The 25,484-nt window shown below is 43.5% G+C and overlaps 2 protein-coding genes across 7 annotated transcripts in view; one reads left to right on the top strand and one right to left on the bottom strand.

Annotated features, from left to right (window-relative positions):
* Positions 1-16,810, bottom strand: part of LOC144607180 (furin-like) — a 33,402-nt gene extending 16,592 nt beyond the window's left edge. For both annotated transcript variants that reach the window (XM_078423850.1, XM_078423852.1), the window contains exons 1-6: positions 16,212-16,810; positions 13,120-13,224; positions 10,673-10,765; positions 7,186-7,314; positions 6,415-6,491; positions 4,534-4,619 (exon numbers count right to left, since the gene is read on the bottom strand). In XM_078423850.1, coding sequence (XP_078279976.1) covers positions 4,534-4,619; positions 6,415-6,491; positions 7,186-7,314; positions 10,673-10,765; positions 13,120-13,224; positions 16,212-16,469 — 748 coding nt within the window. In that variant the 5' untranslated portion in view covers positions 16,470-16,810. The remainder of the gene's footprint in view (positions 1-4,533; positions 4,620-6,414; positions 6,492-7,185; positions 7,315-10,672; positions 10,766-13,119; positions 13,225-16,211) is intronic.
* The window catches only part of LOC144607182 (receptor expression-enhancing protein 6-like), a 45,177-nt gene continuing 36,042 nt past the window's right edge, over positions 16,350-25,484 (top strand). The window contains exons 1-2 of one of the 5 annotated variants that reach the window (XM_078423855.1): positions 16,350-16,847; positions 24,353-24,512. In XM_078423855.1, the coding sequence (XP_078279981.1) occupies positions 24,398-24,512 (115 nt within the window). In that variant the 5' untranslated portion in view covers positions 16,350-16,847; positions 24,353-24,397. Of the gene's footprint in view, positions 16,848-16,928; positions 16,968-17,078; positions 17,097-24,190; positions 24,513-25,484 lie in introns of those variants that run through there. The other 4 variants (XM_078423856.1, XM_078423857.1, XM_078423858.1 and 1 more) reach the window with 4 other exon arrangements.

Raw genomic sequence — 25,484 nt, 5'->3', positions numbered from 1 at the left:
ACTACAGGAGACCCCAATGGCTGTGCCTATTGCAAATAGGTATACCCTCTTGGGAACTGTCGGGGCAGAAGACGTTTGCAGTCCGAGTGGCGGACCTGTTGGCAAGGATACTCGACAGGGGAGACCGAAGTCAGGAAGAGCCGTAGTGGTCGGTGACTCCATCGTCCGAGGGACGGATAGAATATTCTGTGGCAGCAGGAGGGACTTGAGGATGGTCTGTTGCCTCCCTGGTGCCAGGGTTCAACACATCACGGACCGGCTTCAGAAAATCCTAGTGAGGGAAGGCGATCAACCTGAAGTCGTTGTGCATGTGGGCACGAATGACGTCGGGCGGAAGAGGAAGGAGGTGCTACAGCGGGAGTTTAGAGAGTTGGGAAAAACACTGAGAAGTAGGACGTCGAAGGTGGTTATCTCTGGACTGCTACCGGTACCTCGTGCTGGTGAGGCCAGGAACAGAGAGATAGAGGGTATGAATATATGGCTGAGGGGCTGGTGCAGAGAGCAGGGATTTAGATTTCTGGACCACTGGGATCTCTTCTGGGCTAGGGGTGACTTGTACAAAAGGGACAGGTTACATCTTAACAGCAGGGGGACAAACATTCTGGCAGGCAGGTTTGCTAGCGTGACACCTGTGGCTTTAAACTAAGTAGTGGAGGGGAGGGGTTGACAAATTGTGAATATGAAGATGAGGTAAAAAAAAGGGAATACAGGAGATATTGCAAAAGAATCTCGGAAGAATGGGAACAGAAGTTCTAGAGAGGAAAAGAAATTAAGGGCAGGGCCAATTGTGACCGATGTGAGAGGGGAGGTGAATACAGAAGTTAAAGTGTTGTACTTAAATGCGCGTAGTATAAAAAATAAAGTGGATGAGCTTGAGGCTCAGTTAGTCATGGGCAAGTATGATGTTGTAGGGATCACTGAGACATGGCTACAAGAGGACCAGGGCTGGGAACTGAATATTCAGGGGTACACAACGTATAGAAAAGACAGACAGGTGGGCAGAGGGGGTGGGGTTGCTCTGATGGTAAGGAATGATATTCATTCCCTTGCAAGGGGTGACATAGAATCAGGAGATGTTGAATCAGTATGGATAGAAATGAGAAATTGTAAGGGTAAAAAGACCCTAATGGGAGTTATCTATAGGCCCCCAAACAGTAGCCTCGACATAGGGTGCAAGTTGAATCAGGAGATAAAATTGGCGTGTCAAAAATGTAATGCTACGGTGGTTATGGGAGATTTCAACATGCAGGTAGACTGGGAAAATCAGGTTGGAAATGGACCCCAGGAAAGAGAGTTTGTAGAGTGCCTTCGAGATGGATTCTTAGAACAGCTTGTACTGGAGCCTACCAGGGAGAAGGCAATTCTGGATTTAGTGTTGTGTAATGATCCTGATCTGATAAGGGGACTAGAGGTAAAAGAGCCATTAGGAGGCAGTGATCACAACATGATAAGTTTTACTCTGCAAATGGAAAGGCAGAAGGGAAAATCGGAAGTGTCGGTATTACAGTATAGCAAAGGGGATTACGGAGGCATGAGGCAGGAGCTGGCCAAAATTGACTGGAAGGAGGCCCTAGCAGGGAAGACGGTAGAACAGCAATGGCAGGTATTCCTGGGAATAATGCAGAGGTTGCAGGATCAATTTATTCCAAAGAGGCGGAAAGACTCTAAGGGGAGTAAGAAACACCTGTGGCTGACAAGGGAAGTCAGGGACAGCATAAAAATTAAGGAGAGGAAGTATAACATGGCAAAGAAGAGTGGGAAGACAGAGGATTGGGACTCTTTTAAAGAGCAACAAAAGTTAACTAAAAAGGCAATACGGGGAGAAAAGATGAGGTACGAGGGTAAACTAGCCAATAATATAAAGGAGGATAGCAAAAGTTTTTTTAGGTACGTGAAGAGGAGAAAAATAGTCAAGGCAAATGTGGGTCCCTTGAAGACAGAAACAGGGGAATTTATTATGGGGAACAAAGAAATGGCAGACGAGTTAAACCGTTACTTTGGATCTGTCTTCACTGAGGAAGATACACACAATCTCCCAAATGTTCTAGGGGTCGGAGAACCTAGGGTGATGGAGGAACTGAAGGAAATCCACATTAGGCAGGAAATGGTTTTGGGTAGACTGATGGGACTGAAGGCTGATAAATCCCCAGGGCCTGATGGTCTGCATCCCAGGGTACTTAAGGAGGTGGCTCTAGAAATAGTGGAAGCATTGGAAATCATTTTTCAATGTTCTATAGATTCAGGATCAGTTCCGGTGGATTGGAGGATAGCAAATGTTACCCCACTTTTTAAGAAAGGAGGGAGAGAGAAAACGGGTAAATATAGACCAGTTAGTCTGACATCAGTGGTGGGGAAGATGCTGGAGTCAATTATAAAAGACGAAATTGCTGAGCATTTGGATAGCAGTAACGGGATCATTCCGAGTCAGCATGGATTTACGAAGGGGAAATCATGCTTGACAAATCTACTGGAATTTTTTGAGGATGTAACTAGGAAAATTGACAAGGGAGAGTCAGTGGATGTGGTGTACCTCGACTTTCAGAAAGCCTTCGACAAGGTCCCACACAGGAGATTAGTGGGCAAAATTAGGGCACATGGTATTGGGGGTAGGGTACTGACATGGATCGAAAATTGGTTGACAGACAGAAAGCAAAGAGTGGGGATAAATGGGTCCCTTTCGGAATGGGAGGCAGTGACCAGTGGGGTTCGGTGCTGGGACCCCAGCTATTTACGATATACATTAATGACTTAGACGAAGGGATTAAAAGTACCATTAGCAAATTTGCAGATGATACTAAGCTGGGGGGTAGTGTGAATTGTGAGGAAGATGCAATAAGGCTGCAGGGTGACTTGGACAGGTTGTGTGAGTGGGCGGATACATGGCAGATGCAGTTTAATGTAGATAAGTGTGAGGTTATTCACTTTGGAAGTAAGAATAGAAAGGCAGATTATTATCTGAATGGTGTCAAGTTAGGAGGAGGGGGAGTTCAACGAGATCTGGGTGTCCTAGTGCATCAGTCAATGAAAGGAAGCATGCAGGTACAGCAGGCAGTGAAGAAAGCCAATGGAATGTTGGCCTTCGTAACAAGAGGAGTTGAGTATAGGAGCAAAGAGGTCCTTCTACAGTTGTACCGGGCCCTGGTGAGACCGCACCTGGAGTACTGTGTGCAGTTTTGGTCTCCAAATTTGAGGAAGGATATTCTTGCTATGGAGGGCGTGCAGCGTAGGTTCACTAGGTTAATTCCCGGAATGGCGGGACTGTCGTATGTTGAAAGGCTGGAGCGATTGGGCTTGTATACACTGGAATTTAGAAGGATGAGGGGGGATCTTATTGAAACATATAGGATAATTAGGGGATTGGACACATTAGAGGCAGGAAACATGTTCCCAATGTTGGGGGAGTCCAGAACAAGGGGCCACAGTTTAAGAATAAGGGGTAGGCCATTTAGAACGGAGATGAGGAAGAACTTTTTCAGTCAGAGAGTGGTGAAGGTGTGGAATTCTCTGCCTCAGAAGGCAGTGGAGGCCAGTTCGTTGGATGCTTTCAAGAGAGAGCTGGATAGAGCTCTTAAGGATAGCGGAGTGAGGGGGTATGGGGAGAAGGCAGGAACGGGGTACTGATTGAGAGTGATCAGCCATGATCGCATTGAATGGCGGTGCTGGCTCGAAGGGCTGAATGGCCTACTCCTGCACCTATTGTCTATTGTCTATTGTCTATAAGAAGGGACATCAAAATATTTCAGTAAATAAAAATTCATAAAATGCACCCAAGCACAAAAGGTCTACATTTTATAAATTTGATTATCTCTTTTCAAGGTTTCAAGATCAGTTTATTGTCACATGTATCAATTAAGGTACAGTGAAATTTGAGTTACCATGCAGTCATACCAAGTGAAAAGCAACAAGACGCACAGCCGCATAAAATAAAAGTTAACATAAACATCCACCACAGCGGCTCACATGCCTCATTGTGATGGAAGGTAATAAAGTCTAATCTTCTCCCTCTTTATATGTTGGATGATGTTGTTGGTAATTAGCCAAATGTCACCAAACTGAGAACCAAGTCACACATGTACTCGAGTGGAAGATACAAAGAACCGCAAATGCTGGCTTACAAATGAAGACAAAGCATTGGAGTAACTCAGCAGGTCAGGCAGCTCTCTGGAGAACGTGGATAGTGACATTTAGGTCCAGGCCAGAAACATCACCTATCCGTCTTCTCCAGAGATGCTGCCTGAACTCCAAGTTAATCCAGCACTTTGTCTTTTTTTGTACTAGAGTGGGCAAGGATGGGTGACTTACAATCACAGATCAGACAGGTCTTAAAAAAAATTAATGACTACCATTCACAAGACCAATGCCAGATTTGTTTAATCACCAGAATTTAAAATCCCCCTCCAACAAATAAGATTCAAATTCTTGACCATGGAATAATAATCCATCAACTTTATCATTATGCTATCATATAGTCAGTTTTTCAGCACAAATACTAGAGCATAAGATGCCATATTATAACAAAAAAATAAATTTTACCACCAATTTTGGCATTGAATGCTACTCCAACTCCACAGAGATTATTTGCTACTGCAGCCACTTCCCCAGCACATCGTGTCCCGTGTCTGTTAAACAGCATAGGATAATTACATGTTAGGACTTGAACATACACCAACAACCTCATGAATCTAAATTTGCAATCATCCTCCATCTGTGGACTGACTGCCGTGGCTCGTGTGACATGCTGTTCAAAACATTAAGTGGAAAGTGTGAGTGGGGTGGAGTTAACAACTAAAAAAAGTGACCCACCAAATAACTTGAGAATCACTGCTGTGGAGCCGAGAGGTTACGCGTGACAGTAAAAAGGATATTCCTTGAGCTATCATTTGGTAGAAATGCTTAACCCCTCTTTAAAAAGCATCAGGGTTTGAACATTTTGAAATTGCATCTAGTTTGAATGAAGAATGCTATCTGAAGTATGCAGATTATAACAGTACTTATCCCCAAATTGATAACATAGAAACAGAGAAGCATAGAAAATAGGTGCAGGAGTAGGCCATTCGGCCCTCTGAGCCAGCACCGCCATTCAATATGATCATGGCTGATCATCCAAAATCAGTACCCCATTCCAGCTTTTTCCCCATAACTTGACTCCCTTAGCCCTTAGCTCTAACTCTCGCTTGAACACATCCAGTGAATTGGCCTCCACTGCCTTCTGTGGCAGAGAATTCCACAGATTTACAACTCTCTGGGTGTGAGAGATAACTGAAAAGAGATTGCATTATTTCTGTATATTTTATCAAAAAATATTAAATGATCTAACATGATGTCCTCCCCCCCCAAGAGTTGTCACAAATAAGAGTTGTCACAGCATTAGGAACCCATATTACTAAGCTCCACTTTAGGATAGTACTTGTGTATCCGTTACGAAAAATTGTGTCTTACTCATATGAAATCAATATAACTTTTAAATATGTTTATACACCAAAAGGACATTGGACATTTTTGTACAATTGCGACAAAAATAATTTGTCTACTAATGCCATCTGCTGGCTGTTGTCTGCAAAGTTTATGACAATAAACTACAAAATTACAAATCAAGACAGTGCTCAAGTGAGCATACCCAAAGCAGTCAAGGTTTGTCAGTACAATTACAAAATAAACACTGTTAGCTATCTTCCACCATAAGCAGTAAAAATCCTCGTTGGATGCCAACTTAAAAATACAATATGTCAAAAGTGACAGGTATGGATTATAAATATTGCCTGGGCCACACAGCTACTAGGATCATATCACAATACTAGAAATGGTGACACAGGATGGAGATACCTCAGTTCCTCTTCCCATACTGACCTGTCTGTCCTCTACCAACTCATCAACAAATGTCTTCCATCACCACCCTTCCATTGGTTCTACATTTCTCTCCCATCATCCTTTCTTATCAGACTCCATCAATTGCACCCATTTGTCTCCTCCATTGATCTCCACCCTCCCCCCCCACCCCACCACCCCCCGATCTCACTCAACCCCACCATCCGGATCCACCCATCACTTGCCAGCGCTTGCCCCATCCTTTTCCCTCACTTTTTTCTACCAGGTAGAAAGAGTGATGGAAGCTGAGTCATTAGAGGTATTTAAGAGGTATCGATACAAGCACTTGAAATTGCCTACGCATAGGCTACAGGCCAATGTCCAGAGTACTGGAAGATGAAATTAGTATAGATGAGTCCCCGCCCTTCAGCTGTTTCCATGTTGCATTACTATGACTTCAAATTGGGATGTAATTGAATCTCTTTGCATTTAGTAAATGTGAACAACCAAGCAACCATCATTACAAATATACCTAACTGAGCAGCTACTGGACAACATGTGTATTTATTGCTTGTTCAGTTAAAAAGCAACCAAAGCAAAGAATCTCACCGATTTTCATCATTATAGTTGTATCTTGGTTGAGGATCTGGGTCATTGTCATTTATATCAAAGCTTGCATTAGGATCCTGCAATCAAATAACGATTTGATTGAACAGAAGATAACAATTTTGCTATTACTAATGCAAAATTCTAACTTCCTAGTTATTAGTAAACTACACAAATGCTGAGGGGGGAGGGGGGGAGGGAGGGAGAGAAAGAAGGCTCCTTGCTAGAGTCTAACAAATCCACCAGGTGCTCTTTGCATTATCACAATCTCTATAAGGTAACTGGAAAAAAACATGTTGCCTTCATAGCCATCATAAATAAGCTTAATTAGAACCACAAAGTAAACATACCACCAGCAGAAATTACAAGACAGCAGATGACCCAATGAGTCCGGGTGACCTAATTTTCCCACTCAGCATTCCACAGACCCATGAAGCAAATCAAAATGTTTCCTATTCGTTAATTAAATAAGAAAGACCGAGCTGGCAGCAGAATCAAAATAAATGCTAAAGCACAAAGATAGTCAAATCAGCAACTGACATTTCCAAGCAAATTTTAAATGGGTAAATTTGATTGCCATAAAATGGGTAAAGTGATTGCCAAGAAATTATTTTGTTTGCACAAAAAGGTGTTTCAAAATCAAGATTTCCTAATACAACTGCAAGCGATATGTCACACACAGTGAAAACTTTGATCACTGCTTTTACTCGTTCCTTTCCGAGGGTCAATATTAACCACAGGTGAATATTCAGAAGATTTCTCAATTGATCTTACATAGTTTGCAGCCAAATCTGGGTGGTTCTTCTCTATTCCATCATCCAGTATCGTGATGACAATCCCCTTGCCTGTATAACCACGCTTCCAGGCCGACAGAACATTCAGGTCATTAGGTATTTTATTGTTCTAAATAAGACGGAACACAATTATTAACTATGTTGCAAAATCTACAAATAATACAAATCAAAGACCAATCAATTCACTATTGTATATGTAGAAGGTAATGTCTCACACCATATGTGGACTTACACAATAACAACTGCTCTCATTTGCCTTCCTGTGCTCCTGCCTAATAATGTAATTAATTTGGTAGAATTTCATTATGCATCAACAATGTAAACAAACACATTTCTCATGCAAATTGTTTTGTGGTGAAAGAAATGGCTCATCATTTGATTTTCCTAGCAACTGAGTACTCTGCCAAACAGTAGCCACGTACCTATCTGGAAGAAATGTTCTTACAGCTTGAATATGTTAGTGTTAAACTATGGAGTGCACTTCACTCAATTATCTGCTTGAAGGTAACAAACTAATAGCAAACAAAAAGTTCTACTGTGAACTTGCAGTTACACCATAGGGAAAGATTCCAATGGTATTTTAATACTTAGTGTCATTGTTGTAGGGAAAAAAAGACAAAGGGTTGATGGGGGGGGTGGAACAGAAAAAAGGGTCTGAAGTATAAAAAATGTTCAGCATTTCTGTTCTGTTCATCTCTTATCGCTGTAGAACTCAGAGTGCACCAAAACCAGACATTCATACTTAAGTGTACACTAACAAGAATTCAAGTACATCCAAAACAAAGTTTTCTGCCTCTGTTACATTGAATGACATTGTAGATACGTTACTATGCATTTAGCTTAGACATCCAGTCCATCAAATTTTATACAAATACATTTGGACTGTAATTGGGCTAACAGACTATCCTAGTCTTTTAATAATAATAATAATAATGCATTACATTTATATAGCGCTTTTCATATACTCAAAGACGCTTTACAGGGATTTAGAGAACATAGGGAAATGAATAAATAGATAAATAAGTAAATAAGTAAACGAACAGAGAAAGGAGACAGAAGGTGAGGTGACCTTCAGTGGTTGAAGGCAGTACTGAACAGGTGAGACTTCAGTGATGTTTTGAATGTGGTGAGTGTGGAGGAGTCTCTAACGGTTTGGGGTAGTGAGTTCCATAGGGTGGGAGCAGCGATGGAGAAAGCCCTGTCCCCCCAGGATCTGAGTTTGGTCCGGATGTGGGGGGATAGGAGATTGGCAGCAGCAGAGCGGAGGGTGCAGGTGGGAGTGTGCCTGTGGAGGAGGTCGGTCAGGTAGGATGGGGCCAGGTTATGGAGGGCTTTGTAGGTTATGAGGAGGATTTTGTACTGGATTCTCTGGGGGATGGGGAGCCAGTGGAGTTTGTAAAGGACGGGGGTGATATGGTCACGGATCGGGGTGTGGGTGAGTAGACGGGCAGCGGAGTTTTGAATGTATTGAAGTTTACTGATGATTTTTGAGGCTGTTGCAGTATTCCAGACGGGAGGTGATGAAGGCGTGGATGAGGGTTTCTGCAGCTGTGGAGGAGAGGGATGGACGGAGACGGGCAATGGTTTTGAGGTGGAAGAAGGCTGTCTTTGTGATGTGTTTGATGTGTTTGTCGAAGGAGAGGGTTTGATCAAAGATGATTCCAAGATTCCGGATGTGAGGGGAGGTGGATACTGGGAGACCATCAATGTTGAGGATGAAGTTTTGGGTGCATTTGGTGAGCGTTTTTGGACCAATGATGATGATTTCTCAGTTTCTCAGCTTCCAAGATTGTAAAGAAAATTAGTCACCAGAATGGTTATACTGGCAGAGATTAAAGGACACAAGTAGAAATTAGCTTTTGTATCAAGTGGTAATGTGCATATTGAACTCTTGAAATATGTTTCTATTGACAATAGACAATAGACAATAGGTGCAATAGTGGAATAGAATTTCAGAACCTACGAGACCAAGTGGACCCGTTGGGCCCAAACCTCTCCTGCATTGGTGCAACACCCTCTCCTCCTCCTCCCCCCCCTCCCCCTTCCCTCTCCACTCCATCCCCCTCAACCCCCCTGATCCTCCCTCCTCCTCCACCCCCCTTATCCTCCTTCCTCCCTTCCTCTCCCCCTCCCTCCTTCCCCCTCTCTCCTTCCCCCTCTCCTTCCTTCCCCCTCTTCCCCTCCCCCCCACCCTCCTTCCCCCTCCCTCTTCCCCTCCCCTCCCCCCACCCCTCCTCCCCCCCACCCTCCCCTCCCTCCTCCTCCCCCCCACTCCATCCCCCTCAACCCACCTTATCTTCCCTCTCTCCCCCTCCCTCCCTAGGAGATAGATTTAAACTTTTAAATGTGAATAACTTTTAAAATATAACACTGATTTCAATGAAACTTCTTCCATTAGCACCAAAGGGACGGCGGTGAGTAAGGTGGGCCTAAAATTGTCACGCTATCGTGTACCTTTTTGGTTGTAGTTCAGGAACAAACAAACAAAAGTGTTTTAGTATATAGATGTTCAATGTGTATTAGTGCCCATGTTTAGTACCTAAAATTATTTTCTACATAACTAGTGTTTCAGTGTTTCCTTAGGAGTAAAAATAAAACACGATCCAGAGACTCAATTACTGACAAATTGATTGGAATCGTTCCTCAAAATATTTTTACTGCCGAATTTAATTTAGCCAAAATTGTGTCATTTATTTGCTACGTAGAAACCATTCAAGTGAAAGCTGTTGCAAATTGAAAAAGCATTCCCATGCCAAAATTGCCTTCATAAGTATTGCAATAATGTATTTGAATTTTTAAACTATATTTCTCATTCTTAGTCATGCATCTTCCAGCCTCACATCCTTGCTGTCAGATGCAAAGCTAAAATAGAAAGAACTATATGTATTAGTGTGGGGGTCCCTGGGGATCAGGCCACTCCTTGGGTCAGCCCCCTCGTCACTTGACGGACAGGCTTAAGGGGTTAAAGGACAGCCCGTTGGGAGGTGTGGTTTATCCCTAGGTGGACTTCGCTGTGAGTAGGAGCTCACAGCCAAATAAAGACCTTTTGCTAAACCTGCCTGGCGTCCAGCCTTTTCTCTGGCCTCCGCCAGGCCACTACATTAGTCTCATTATCCAAGAAGCTAACTGGAGAGGACATTGCATATGTTTATTGATGATAATTTACAGTGCAACTTAAGGTTTCAAAAAATGTGTATAGAGCACCAAAGATGAATTTGTGCAACCCTCTTCAGCCCCAATGTTCAACATCCCAGTGACAACTTTTTCTGGCTCCATTAATGCACTTACAACTCAAAATTAATTATAATTATTGGTGCCACAAAAATCAAATCATACCTGGAAATTTCAAAAAATAAAAATAAATCATTTTATCACTAACCTCAATGCACTTATGACTGGGCCAAAACCAAAACCAGAACATTTAAAAATATGCTTAGTTACCTTTTTCCAAGAGTACCCAAACTTACCAAGTACCACTGCTTATGATACAATGGATCTGATGGAATGAAAAATGAGCGTTTCTGGCGTCTTTTCGCTACTTGCTGTTGCAGCCATGTCACCTAAATATACATTTAGGAAATGTTTTCCTGTCAGAGGTTGAGATACCCAAAACAGTTGAAAAGCAGAGCCGTAACAATCAATGCTTAATTAATAGATTACATCACAAATGTTTTCATAATACTTTATTCCCCAGCCACCCTTTATCCTCCAGATCCTGTGTTGAACACGAGGACCTGGTTGAGCCAAGGTTTCCTCCGATTAAACATTGCAAAGGTCAAAACCATTTTTTTGTTGCTTTTTTCCCTTGTAAATCAATTATAATCCCAGCCACTAACCCAGGTTAAAATAGGACTGCCCACTTTGTGCCATTGGAGCCACCTCCACCCACTGCTGCTAAAGCATCAAACATCTTAGGGTCATACAGTATGGAAACAGGCCCTTCAGCCCAATATGCCCATGCTGCCCCATTAATGCTAGTCACAGTTGCCTGCATTTGGTCCATATCCTTCTAAACATTTGCTATCCATGTACCTGCACAAGTTTCTTTTGAATATTATTGTAAGATCTGCCTCAACCATCTCCTCTGGCAGGTCATTCCATTTACCCACCATCCTCTGAGCAAAAAAGTTGCCCCTCATTCATATTAAATCTTGCCCCTCTCACATTAAACACACCCTTTTTTAAAAATCCATCTACAGTGGTTAAAAGACTCTGTGCAATCACCCTATCTATTTTCCTCATGATTTTATATACACTTGTATAAGATCATGCCTCAGCCTCCAGCACGCCATGGAATAAAGTCCTAGCCTGACCAACCTCTCAATTGTTCAGTCCCTCAAGTCCTGGCAATATCTTCCCTGCACTCTTTCCAGCTTAATGACATATTTCCTGAACACAATACTCCAAGTGTTAACCCACCAACATCTTGTACAACTGTAACATAATATCCCAACTTCTATACTCAATACTCTGACTGATCAAGGCAAATGTACCAAAATCATTCTTTACCACCCTATCTAGCAGTGACACCACTTTCAGAGAACTATGTATTTACACAGTTCTACAAAGCTCTCCATGGCCTGATCATTCATTGTGAATGCCATGCCCTGGTTTAACTTCCCAAAATGCAACACCTTGCACTTATCTGCATTAAACTCCGTTAGCTATCTCTCAGCCGGCCTGCCCAGCTGATCAAGACCCTGTTGTAATTTTTGATAACCATTTTCACTATCTATGATACCACCCACTTTAGTGTCATCTGCAAACTTACTAATCATGCCTTATATATTCTCACCTAAATTGTTGATATATACACAAACTACAATGGGCTCAGCACCAATCTCTGAGCCACACTACTCGTCACAAGACCATAAAACGCCCTTCCACCACTATCTTTGATTCCTTCCATGAAGCCAATTCTGCATCCAATTTGCTAGCTTTCCCTGAATCTCAAATGCAATCTAACCTTCCAGAGCAGCCGACCATGTGGAACCACATATCAAAGACTCTGCTGAAGTCCACACAGACAACGTTTTTGGTTATCTCTTCAAAAAACTCAATCAAGTTCATAAGATACAAACTTCCATGTACAAAACCATGCTTACTTTCACTATTCAGCACATCTATCCAAATGCATTTACATCTTATCCCACAGAATCCTCTCCACTAACTTACCTACTGCAAATGTTAGGTTCACTGGTCTATAGTTCCCAGGCTTTTCCTTGCAGACCTTCTTAAATAGAGGCATAACATTAGCCACCCTTCAATCATCCGGCACCTCACCTGCATCTAACAATGATACATACATCTCAGCTAGGGCTCTCACAATTACTTCTTTAAATGGTCTTATTGTCTCAAAATTAAGCTCAAGCAAAATTCCCTTTCATTATTTAAAAGTGACTGTGAATGATTGCCACATCTAAGCTACTCTGATGCAAAATAAAAATGTCAACCTCGGAACAAGATTAAGAACTTTTTTCTCTGCTTTTTTGATACGTTCTCCGGCGTACAGCATTGCTAAGATTATGTTCTTTCACATCTGGCCTCATGATCACCCCCCCACCCGCCAATTTTACCAGACTTTAGGCCTCAAGCTCTGGAATCTCACCAAACTTCTGTGATTAATATTAAAACTCAACGCCAGAATTTCTAATCATCCCTCCAAAGCCAATTGGTGCCAATTTATACTTTAATAAGCTATGAAACATAGAGACTGGACATCATATGAATGCAAGTTAGACATTTACATGTGTTACCGCACTAGGTCCTGAATTCAGAAGCACCACTATAGACGTTTGATATACTTAAAGAAAGCCAAAACAAATTGTTGCAATTCAAATAATTTTCTGTAATGTGGCAAGCCTAAAATTAAGGGCATGTTACATATCTACACATACATCTCAAGCCATTTTACCTTGGGCTCCATTTCCAGCCGCCTATGTCGCATTTGGTGTGGATTGATAGATCGCTTCACCACAGCTTTGTGCTTAAAATAGTAATAATCTTCATCTTCAAAAATCTTTTTAGAATACAGAGAAAAAGAGAACAATTTTGAAATGGGTACTTCTGACATTTACTACGATCAAATTTTATCTTCCCATCACTGGACACGATGACTGTTATAGAATTCCTCATATTCCTGCAATATTATCCTGGTCACTAGGGAAACAAAACTACATAATTTTGATGTAGTGACTTTTATTTTTTAAATGTAATATTGCCACACATCCAGGTGAAGGGTTAAAGGTTGCCAATGATAACTTGTATATTTTGATATCAGAGTAAATTAAATAATTTTAAATCCAAGTTTCACTAGGCACAATGCTTGCATACATGAATAATTAAAAATTTTGCTCGAACAGCACATGGGCCACTTAGCACTGGAATTTCATCCAAAATAAATCACTTATTTGGAGACTGAGGCATCAAGTTCTAAATTCCTGATCCACATAAATCACTCCTGTATCTAACCTGCTGAACCCTCTAAAATTGTTATAATACAATGAAGTTATTTTGCATGTTTCTAATCCATGTTCCCTTCTCCTTTGTGCTTGTCCAGTCTGCCTTGATGGCTCTATACTACTATTGCTCAACTGGATCTTATGGTGGGAAGTTCTTCATTCTTGTCACTATCTGGATAAAGAACTTTCTCCCCTGGTGGCTTTATTAGTGACTATCATGATAACCCGCAAAACAATAACGTAAATTTGAACATAGAACAGTGCAGTAGAGGGACCATTCTATCTATTTGTGTTGCCACTTTCAGGGAGCTATGGATTTGAACACCATGGTCCCTCTGTAAATCAATGCTCCTAAGGGTCCTGCCATTTACTATATGCTTTCACCTTACATTTCACATCCCCAACACCTTATTTGCATAGAATAAGAATCTACAAATTTTACTTATTTACTTATTTATCTATTTATTCATTTCCCTATGTTCTCTAAATCTCTGTAAAGCGTCTTTGAGTATATGAAAAGCGCCATATAAATAAAATGCATTATTATTATTATTACAAATAGCAATTTCAAGCCATTAACACTTTCTGATGCTTATAGTGAAGAAATGTGCACTCTTTGCAACCTTAAACTCTCTTTGTGCGCATCTAAATCTTTAAAACAGCACTTGATTAATCAACACTCCCACATAACTGTACTGAGCTCAGCTTAGATAAAAATACAAGAAATAGGAATAGCCCATCCAGTCCATCATGCCTACTCCATTCAACCAGAACTCTTTTGATCATCTGTTCAACAAATTTTCCTGCCTTTTCTCTTGTCCCTTGATTCCTACGATCCAGAGATCTGTTTTGAATGCAACAATGACGGAATCTACAAAGACCTCCAGAACAGAGAATTCCAAAGGTTCACAACCTCACGGGTGAAGAAATTTCTCGTCGGTGGCTCACTTCCTACAATAATCACACTGGACACTGTCCAGCTTTTGAATAACCACACTGCAAGATAGTTGAAGTGGACTGACAGGGAGCCCATGGACTGTTTTGCAAATGAGACACCACAGGGTCAGTATGCTCATCTATATTTTTGCAGATAACAGGGCGTGGTGTCAGATGGTCAGCATTATTCCTGAGCCGGGCAGATTATTTTTGGATTCCTGAACATGTGTCCATGAATCAAGATCGTTAATACAGATTATCAAATCAGTAGAAACAAAGAACTGCAGATGCTGGTTTATACCAAAGATAGACACAAAGTGCTGGAGTAATTCAGACTTTTTCTGAAGAAGGGTCCCTACCCGAAACACCACCCATCCTTTTTCTCCAGAGACCCTGCCTGGCTCTCTGGGTTACTCCAGCACTTTGTGTCTATCTTCAGATTATCAACCTGTCGGTGGGAGTTTGCTGCATGCAAATGGCTCACTTCCTACAATAATCACTCACGTTTTGAACATATTTTTTGTCTAAAGCACTTGAGATATTTTGAAAAGCTAATTTTTCTTGAGAACCGCAACACCAGAAGACTTTGGAAATCAAGTTGTAGAGCTGTGGTATGGAAACTGCCCCTTCAGCACACATTGTCCATGTCAACTGAGTTGGCAGACTGGGCTCGTCCTAATTGCCTGAATTTGGACCATCGTCCTCCAAACCCTTCCTATCTATATATATCAATCCAAGTGTCAGTTGAAAATCCTAATTGCATTCACTTCGACAGCTTTCTCATTTCTATTTCACTCAATATCTCCTCGCATAACAGACCTGGCAAACCAAGAACCCTGCAAATATATGCTGCATTCCACTGTGGAAAGGAGATCAAATTAGGCAATAGATGCAGGAGGAGGCCATTCGGCCCTTCGAGCCAGCACCGCCATTCAATGTGATCATGGCTGATCATTCTCAATCAGTACCCCGTTCCTGCCTTCTCCCCATACCCCCTGACTCTGCTATCCTTAAGAGCTCTATCTAGCTCTCGCTTGAATACATTGAGAATTGGCCTCCACTGCCTTCTGAGGCAGAGAATTCCACAGATTCACAACTCTCTGACTGAAAAAGTTTTTCCTCATCTCAGTTCTAAATGGCCTACCCCTTATTCTTAAACTGTGGCCTCTTGTTCTGGACTCCCCCAACATTGGGAACATGTTTCCTGCCTCTAAGTGTCCAACCCCTTAATAATCTTATACGTTTCGATAAGATCTCCTCTCATCCTTCTAAATTCCAGTGTATACAAGCCTAGTCGCTCCAGTCTTTCAACATATGACAGTCCCGCCATTCCGGGAATTAACCTAGTAATTGTAACTATACACCGTTTTGTCTCATCAAAGACCAGATAAGGAATACCCTGAGTACAAAAGATGACCCTGGGGTCTCTCTTAAGTCTCCCCCTCTCACCTTAAGCCTATGCCCTCTAGTTTTAGAATCCTCGACCCTGGGGAAAGTGTCTGCTCAACACTCAAATGCGAATGCAAACATCAACAATAAAACAAGGATACTATTCGTTGTTTGGAGAAGCTCGGCTCGAGGCAGACTACTCGGCTGAGGGAACCATTACCAGTCCGAGGTTGACGAAGCCGTGCCTGAGGGCGATGCTGCGCGCGTGCTCGACGCCGCCGGGGACGCGCACAGCCCAGGTGTTGGTGTAGAGCGGGCGGGCGTCGGGGGCGCGCACGGCCCCGGTGTTGGTGTGGAGCGGGTGGGCGTCGGGGGCGCGCACGGCCTGGGTGCCGGCGAAGAGTTGGTGGACGCCGGGGACGAGGGCGAGCAGCAGCAGTAGGAGGAGGAGGAGGTGGCGGCGGCCGAGGCAGGACATGGCGGTGAGGGAGTTGTGAAGCCGGGCAGCGAGTTCCCTGCCGGCTGCAGCAGCCCTCCTACATCATGTCACCCTCCGCCATGTAAGGGAGGGGGGCGGGGATGGCAGCCAATTGCCCGCCACTCGTCAACACCCCCCGCACATTCCTCCAAGCACCCGCGCACCGGGAACTCGGCCCGACGGTGCGCGCCTTGCCCTCTCCCTCTCTGGTTGATGTCAAGTGGATTGTTATCGTTTAATGGTGCAACAGGAGGCGCTCAGGCCGCCCCGTCGGCCGCCGCCGAAGCAACGGTCGTCGCTCGAGCCCGGCGGTTGCCGGCCGCTGACGTCACCGGCCCGCCGCGTCGGGGTGGTTGGCAAGGGTGACGTCATACCCAGGTAGGGAAGCCGGCCCTCACGTGACCTGGTCCAAGTTGGTTCGCACCCCTTCCCCGAGTGATGTCATTACCAGCTGCGTTCCGAACAGACGCTTGGCAATAAGTGACGCCACACGGCCAGGTGCGTTCCTGCTCGGCGCTTGGCAACGAGTGATGTCACAACCAAGTGCGTTCTAGAGAGCCGCTTGGCAACAAATGACGTCACACAGCCAGGTGCATTCCTGATAGCAAAAAGTGATGTCACAGCCAGGTGCGTTCATGTTAGCCGCTTGGCAACAAATGACGTCACACGGCCAGGTGCATTCCTGATAGGCGCTTGGCAAAAAGTGATGTAACAGCCAGGTGCGTTCATGTTAGGTGCTTGGCAAAAAGTGATGTCACAGCCAGGTGCATTCCTAATAGGTACTTGGCAACAAGTGACGTCACACAACCAGGTGCGTTCCTGCTAGGCGCTTGGCAACAAGTTATATCACGCGACCAGGTGCATTCATGTTAGGCACTTGACAAAAAGTGATGTCACAGCCAGATGCATTCCTAATGGGTGCTTGGCAACAAGTGATGTCACAACCAGGTGCTTTCTTGACAGGCACGGCAACGTGATGTCACAACCAGGAATGTTCCAGAGAGGCGCTTGGCAACAAGTGATGTCACAGCCAGGTGCATTCTTTATAGGAATTGGGTAACGAGATGTCACGGACAGCGATGCCCTTGCCATGGATTGACATGGACAATGAATGATGCATGAGAAACAGATCCTTCAGTTCATCCTGCCCATGTCCACCATTAAAGCACCCATCTACTCTAATCCTATTTACGAGAACTTGGTCCATAGCCTTCTGTATCTATAAGCGGTGCAGATATAAACCTCCCTGGACCTGAATGCAGATGCAGATTAGTATGTGTTGGAACCAGATATGATAGTGGTGTTTACGAGGCTTTTAGATGGATGCAGGGAATGGAGAGATATTTTTAGTTTTTAGAAATACAGTGCGGAAATAGGCCCTTCGGCTCACCGAGTCCGCACCGATCAGCGATCCCCGCACATTAACACTATCCTACACACACTAGGGACAATTTACACATACACCAAGCCAATTAACCTACATACCTGTACCTCTTTGGAGTGTGGAAGGAAACCAAAGATCTCGGAGAAAACTCACGGGGAGAACGCACAAACTTTGTACAGAGACCACCCATAGTCGGGATCGAACCCGGGTTTCGGCGCTGCAAGCGCTGTAAGGCAGCAACTCTACCACTGTGCCACCCTGGCCATCCCTGCATGGTATGGAGTACATGCATCAGAGATTACTTTAACTTGGCATATTCGGCACAGACATTGTTCTTGTGTACAGGGAGCTGAAAACACATCCTTGCGGAGCACTGGTGTTGAGAATTATTGTGGGGTATTGTCATCTGTCCTCAATGATTGTGCTCCTAAACAATCACTTCTTTCTCATCCCCTTCCTGGAGGTGTTGCCACATACCCTTAATTCTATCTAATTTAGTCATTCTAGTTTTGCATTTGAGTTTTTTTGCGCTCTACAATCTTTGCACCATGCTAACAGTTTCTCATTTGCAGTTGCATTTATTGTTGTACTTAATATATTTACTTATTTACTCTGTGAACTTCACACAAACAAGTACTTTCATTGTAGCCTGTGAATACGTTAATAAACTAATCTGAATCCCGGCTTGCTGAGTTTTTCTTACAGATTTCCAGGGTTTTTTTAAATTTCCGTGGGAGTGGATGGTTTCTACTTCCTATTTTAGCCACAGTAGCGCAGTGGTAAAGCTGCTGTCTCACAGGGTCAGAGACCCGGGTTCGATCCCGACTGCAGGTGCTGTCTGTGTGGGTTTTCTCCGGGTGCTCCCGTTTCCTCCCACATTCCACTGAAACCGTGAAAATTTGAAATAGCTTGTCAGAGTAGATGCTGAGAAAATATTTCTTGCAATGAAAAACTGAGGTAAGAAAAAACTTTTTCACCCAGAGAGTTGTGAATTTGTGGAATTCTCTGCCACAGAAGGCAATAGAGGCCAATTCACTGGATGAAATTAAAAGAGGGTTCGATAGAGCTCTAGGGGCTAGCGGAATCAAGGGATATGGGGAGAAGCCAGGCATGGGTTACTGACTGTGGATGATCAGCCATGATCACAATGAATGGTGGTGCTGGCTCAAAGGGCCAAATGGCCTGCACCTGTTTTCTATGTTTAATGAGGAACACCAGAATTAGGGGACATATTTGAGACTTAAAATGAGGAAGCTTCACTCCTTCAACATCTACAGTAAGATGCTGCAGATGTTCTACCAATCAGTGGTAGCCTGTGCCATCTTATTCGCTGTCTTGCGCTAGGGCAGCAGGGCGAAGGCCGCAGATGCCAACAGGATTAGCAAACTCATCAAGAAGGCTGGCTCTGTCCTGGGGGTGGAGTTGGATTCATGGTAGATGGTCTTGGAGAGGAGGATGTTCCTCAAACTGTGGAGCATCCTGGACAATACATCTCACCCCCTCCATGATTCACTAGTCAATCTGAGGAGTACCTTCAGCAATAGACTGGTTCCACCAAGACGCAGCACGTCACAGGAGATCCTTTTTTCATGTGGCTATCAAACTGCAACTCCTCCCCCTGCTGTCGTGGGGTAGATTGACTCTCTTCCCCCCCCCCCCCCCCATTCTTTGCACATGCCCAATCCTTTCCACTCGTCACTTTAATTTCATGTTTCATGTATTTTTGCCATTTATGAATGGTGGCAGATCAATTTCCCTCCTGGGATAAATAAAGTTCTATCGTATCATCGTCATGATGCTTGTGATTGACATATGGAGTGCGATGTAAGCTTTGAAGTCAGATGGGGATAGTTTAAAGGAAATGTGCAGGGCAAGTATTTTACACAGAGAGTGGTAGGTGCCTGGAACGTACTGCCATGGGTGATGGTGGAAACAGATATGATGGTGGCATTGAATAGGCTTTTGGGTAAATACATGAATATGCAGGGAATGGAGGAGTATGCAGGTAGAAGGGATTAGTTTATCTTGGCATCATGTGCTGCACAGACACTTTGCTGAAGGGCCTAGACCTATGCTGCACTATTCCACATAGCTGTATCGTTTTGACCAGCTTCTACTGATTGCCCCCCTTTTTAAACTCAACACAGGCAGCCTCAAAGCAGAACATATACTCTCCATTTTGGTCTTTTGCTTGCTCTATTTTTAGTGTTGTGTAAGAATCCCACATGATTAATAATCATTTGTCATAATCATATCATATCATATATATACAGCCGGAAACAGGCCTTTTCGGCCCTCCAAGTCCGTGCCGCCCAGCGATCCCCGTACATTAACACTATCCCACACCCACTAGGGACAATTTTTACATTTACCCAGCCAATTAACCTACATACCTGTACGTCTTTGGATAATGTTAGGATTTTTTTAAATGAGTTATAATTATGATGCATAAACCATCAAAAGACACAAGAAATTGCAGATGCTGACATCTTGAACAAAACACAAAAGTTCTGTTGGAACTCAATGGTTCAGGCAGCATCTGGGGAGGGAATGAACAGACGGCGTTTCAGGTAGGGATCCTTATGGATCCTATTGAGGTCCTGCAGCACTTTGTGCTTTCGTCGAAGGACACAATTGCTTTGATTCTTCATGTCATAGGAGCAGAATTAGGTCATTCAGCACATCGGGTCTGCTCCGCCAGTTGATTTTGGCTGATCTATTTCTCGCCTCAACCCCATTCTCCCTGTAACCATTGACATCCAAATACCCAATGAAGATCTCTGTGACAGAAGTCTGCAGCAATGAAGTCCACAAAATATCCACTCTCTGGCTTACGAAATCTCTCCTCATCTCCATTCTAAAGGTATGTACTGGTATTCTGAGGCTGTGACCTCTAGTCCTAGACTCTCCCACTACAAGGCACATCCTCTCCATATCATTCTCTATAGGCCTTTTATTATTTGGTTGGTTTCAATGAGATTCCCACCCCCCTAATCCTTCTAAACTCCAGCGAGTACAGGCACAGAACCATCAAATGCTCCTCATACATTAACCCAATCATCCCTGGGATCATTCTCATCTGGACCCTCTCCAATGCCGGCACATTCTTCCTCAAATATGGGCCCAAAACTGCTTACAATATTTCAAATGTGGCCTAACCAGCACCTTATAAAACCTCTTTTAATACAGACGATTTGTTATTTGACACATTATTCTTGGTTGAATCTTCTGACTTTGCTGTCTTTTTTCAAATTCATTTTCATTTGTGGACATCACTGCCAAATCCAGTATTTTTTGCCTTTTACTTTTTGCCCCTGAACCTTTTTGCCTTTTACTTTTTGCCCCTGAACCATGTGACTTGCTAGACATTTCAGAAAGCAGTTCAGAATGAACCAAAAAGATAAAAGGGGTTGGAGTAACTCAGCAGTCTGGCAGCATATCTGGGTGACAGGGATAGGTGACATTGAAGTTACATTGAAGTCATAGGTGACACATTGAAATCACAGATTGGCCAGGCTAAGTCAAATGGCAGAATTCCCTTCTGAACGGACATGAGAGTTTAATTAGTTTTCACAACAGTCCCAGTATTGGAATTTAATACAGAGAAATATGAGGTGTTGCATTTTGGAAAGTCTAACATAGGTAGGACCTACACGGTGAATGGTATGGCTCTTGGAAGTGTTGTAGAACAGACGGATCTACGAGTACAGGTACATAGTTCTTTGAAGGTGGCGTCACAGGCAGATGGGGTGGTCAAAAATTATTTTGACACATTGGCCTTCTCAGAGTATTGAATATACAAGTTGGGAGGTCGTGTTGCAGTTATATAAGGCCGCGTTTAGAGAATTGTGTTCAGTTCTGGGCACCATGTTATAGGAAAGATGATTTTAAGTTTGGAAGAGTGCAGGGAAGATTTACAATGATGTTGCCAGGACTTAAAGGTCTGAGGTATAGGGAGAGGTTGAGCAGGCTGGGTCTCTATTCCCTGGAGCACAGGAGGATGAGAGATGATCGTATAGAGGTGTATAAGATCACGAGAGAAATAGACTGGGTCGATGCACAGATTCTCTGCCCAGAGTAGGGAAATCGAAAACCAGGGAGCATAGGTTTACAGTGAAGGGGGAAAGATTTTATAGGAATCTGAGGAGTAACATTTCACACAATGGATGGTGGGTGTGTGGAACGGGCTGCCGGAGGACATAGTTGAGGCAGGGACTATCGCAATGTTTAAGATGCAATGAGACAGGTCCATGGATAGAGAGGATATGGGCCAAATGCAGGCAAGTGGGAATAGTGGAAATGGGGCATGTTGGTCGGTGTAGACAAGTTGGGCTGAAGAACCTGTTTCCATACTGTATCAGTCTATGACTCTGTATCAGTATATGACTCCCAGTAGTTTCATCCAGTGTCAGCATTATTGATAATAGCTTCTTATTTCAGACTTAATTAAACTCCCTAGTTGCCATGGTTTGATTCACACGCGTCTCTGGATTAGTAGTCTAAATCAGCAGTTTAGCCACCAATTCACCATTCCCTATCGGTTAGATCTTTAGAGTTGAATGGAGGATACTGAATACCAAGAAGAAATTAGCTCATGTATAAATTTATTCGAGAAACTGTTGGCATCACCGCCTAAAAGATTCCTGCTTATTCCACAAATTGTTGCATTTCTCATCATCACTCTTTAGACTTTACTTTAGACTTCTTTTTAATCGATACCCCTCTAAAACTTTCCTATCCATGCACCTGCCCACGTGTTTTATTACAATATGAAAAAACCTTATTATCCCATGAGGGAAATTGATCTGCCAACTGTCATAAAACACAAAATACATGAAACATGAAATTAAAGTGGCGAGTGGAAAGGATTGGGGATGTGCAAAGCTTGGGGGGAGTCAGTCTCAGTCTACCCCACGACAGAAGGGGGAGGAGTTGTACAGTTTGACGGCCACAGGGAAGAAGGATCTCCTGTGGCGTTCTGTGCTGCATCTTGGTGGAAACAATCTGTTGCTGAAGGTACTCCTCAGGTTGACCACTGGGTCATGAAGGGGGTGGGCTGTATTGTCCAGGATGCTCTGCAGTTTGAGGAGCATCCTCCCCTCCAAGACCACCTCCCATGAATCCAACACGGCCCCCAGGACGGAGCCAGCCTTCCTGATGAGTTTGTTAATCCTATTAGCATCCGCAACCTGTGCCCTGCTGCCCCAGCACACGGCAGCAAAGAAGATGCCACTACCTACCACCGATTGGTAGAACATCTGCAACATCCTACTGCAGACGTTGAAGGACCGAAGCCTTCTCTAAAAGTACAGATGGCTCTGCCCCTTCATGTACAGGGCCTCAGCCTTCCTGGACCAGTCCAGTTTGCTGTCCAGGTATGCTCCAAGGTATTTGTACTCCCTGGTAAACTGCTCATCCACACCATTGATGGAAATGGGAAGGGGTGTCCCTCTCCTCCTAAAGTCCACCACTAACTCCTTAATCTTGGAGCTGCAGGTGATTCAGCCCACACCACTCAACAAAGTCGTTGACTACACCTCTGTATTCAGCTTCCCTCCCCTCACTGATGCAGCCCACAATTGCAGCACAATCTTGACCACTGTGATAGTATCTCCAGTTCAGTTTAATTTATTGTCAATGTGTACTGAGTGTTGTACTTCGTGGTCCGGTATCTGTTGTACCTTTGTTGAGACTCTGGACGGACCACAAGTACACGTGTTTAAAAGGTTATTATGCTGGAGTTTGAATCTAGGCTGTTTATTCCGTGGCCACCTGGAACCAGAGTGGCCACCTAATCACCTCATTCTCTCATATAGACATTACTACACAGGCAAACAAAGTAGTCCCTGCAATATCACAACATTGAGGTACAGTGAAAAGCTTTTGTTGTTTCCAAATACACAGGACAATTGGGCCATCACCTGTCAGCAGAAGGACAATACATCGAGCCATTTACAGTGTAAAAGGGAATAACGTTTAGTGCAAGGTTTATAAGGAAACGTGAACAAGGAAAAAATGAACTTTTAATTTAATTTGAATTTCAAGTTTTCGTGCACCTTGTGTGTTATGACTGTTGGCAGACCAATTCCCTCCGGGAATGACTAAAGTTCTATCGTATCATATAACGTGTATCGACCTCAACTACCTGCTCTGGCAGCTCATCCCATACATCCACCACCCAGTATCCAGATAGAGTAAACAAAAATGAACTGACTGCATGTAGTTCACGAAGCGTGCAATGGTCCATCTCTCCGCGTCTGCATTATTCGGTCGCGACAAGGATAAATCCGTAAATACAGGGGGGCTGAGATAAGACTAGTCGGAGCAATTGGGCAATTACCACGTCAATCAGAGAATGGGGGCGGAAGTAGCAAACGGATTGAACAGCGGTTTAAGTCGGATTGGAAGTAGAACACGAGTCAGCAACCAGGGGATTAGGAGGAGCTTTGTCAACAGCGGTGCGGGCTGGGATTCTGCACTGAACGCTGCTTTCTTCCAGCGTGGAGCACAGGGTGTATTGAAATAAACCCGTCCCTTTGCAAACATGCCATCCTTGCGGAAGCGCTTTGAGAAGTTCCTGGACGAGAAGAACTTCTTCACCAACATGCTCGATAAGATTGAGCAGAAGACGGGCGTGCGGAAATACCACCTGGCCGCAGGTGGGTAACAGATGCTCGTTGAGCCTCGTCTATTTTTTGTTATGTTGAAAGCAAACGCGTTTACAATCCTGCAACTTGAGAACGTGTCGGAAGGGACAGCAGATGCAGGTTTATGCCAAATATAGAAACAAAGTGCTGGAGTAACTCAGCGGGTCAGGCAGCATCTCTTGATTAAAAAGGATGGGTGAGATTTCGGGTCGGAACCCTTCTTCAGACTTGAAGATGTATTGTTTCAATTGAAAAATATGATATCCTGTTACAATGTTTGAGGGTGATTGGGATCAATAATAAATACTTCACGTCGTTCAGTTTCATGGTAATTCGCCTGTCGGGTCCACGTGAAAGTCTGAGTTATGTTTTAGACTTTTTTTAAAAAACTTGTAGTTTGCGTGTTTGAGGTTTAGTTTGGTGAGGAAATATCTGATTGAATCTACATTTTAACTCAACTCGCCTACATTGACCAAGTATCCGGTGTCAGTGGTTTAAACCTCAGTTACAGTACATTGGCACTGAACGGATTTTGATCAGAATAAGGCAATACCACTGTCTTATCACGAGTATTTTCAAAGGCGACAGCCTGTGAAATGTTCCTTTTATGTGGAGAGGGGGGATGGATTGTTAACCAGCTGATAGCAATCGGTTAAAGCGTAGACTATTATTCATTAATTAAACGAAGGTGAAAGAACACATTGGTTCATATTTTAAACTTGAAAACCTACCCAGAAGGTTGCAATTTAAAATGGCCTTTGCCGAGTTAATTGGGCATAAAAATGACTGCTGATTAATTCTCATCTGAAGATATACGTGAAGTGCACTTTTGTGCATGACTAAAGAGAAAGGGATTGATGACTGCAATGGAAAATTACAAAAGTAATGTTTGAGCTGAATATATATATTAAAGATTCTTTCTTTCTGGGGTTATATATATCCCCAGAAAAAAAAAAGAATCTTTGGTGTGAACTAATTTGAAGC

This window comes from Rhinoraja longicauda, chromosome 28, assembly GCF_053455715.1.
Source record: "Rhinoraja longicauda isolate Sanriku21f chromosome 28, sRhiLon1.1, whole genome shotgun sequence".
In the NCBI taxonomy this organism is placed as follows: Eukaryota; Metazoa; Chordata; class Chondrichthyes; order Rajiformes; family Arhynchobatidae; genus Rhinoraja; species Rhinoraja longicauda.
This window is presented reverse-complemented; position numbering and strand designations above follow the sequence as displayed.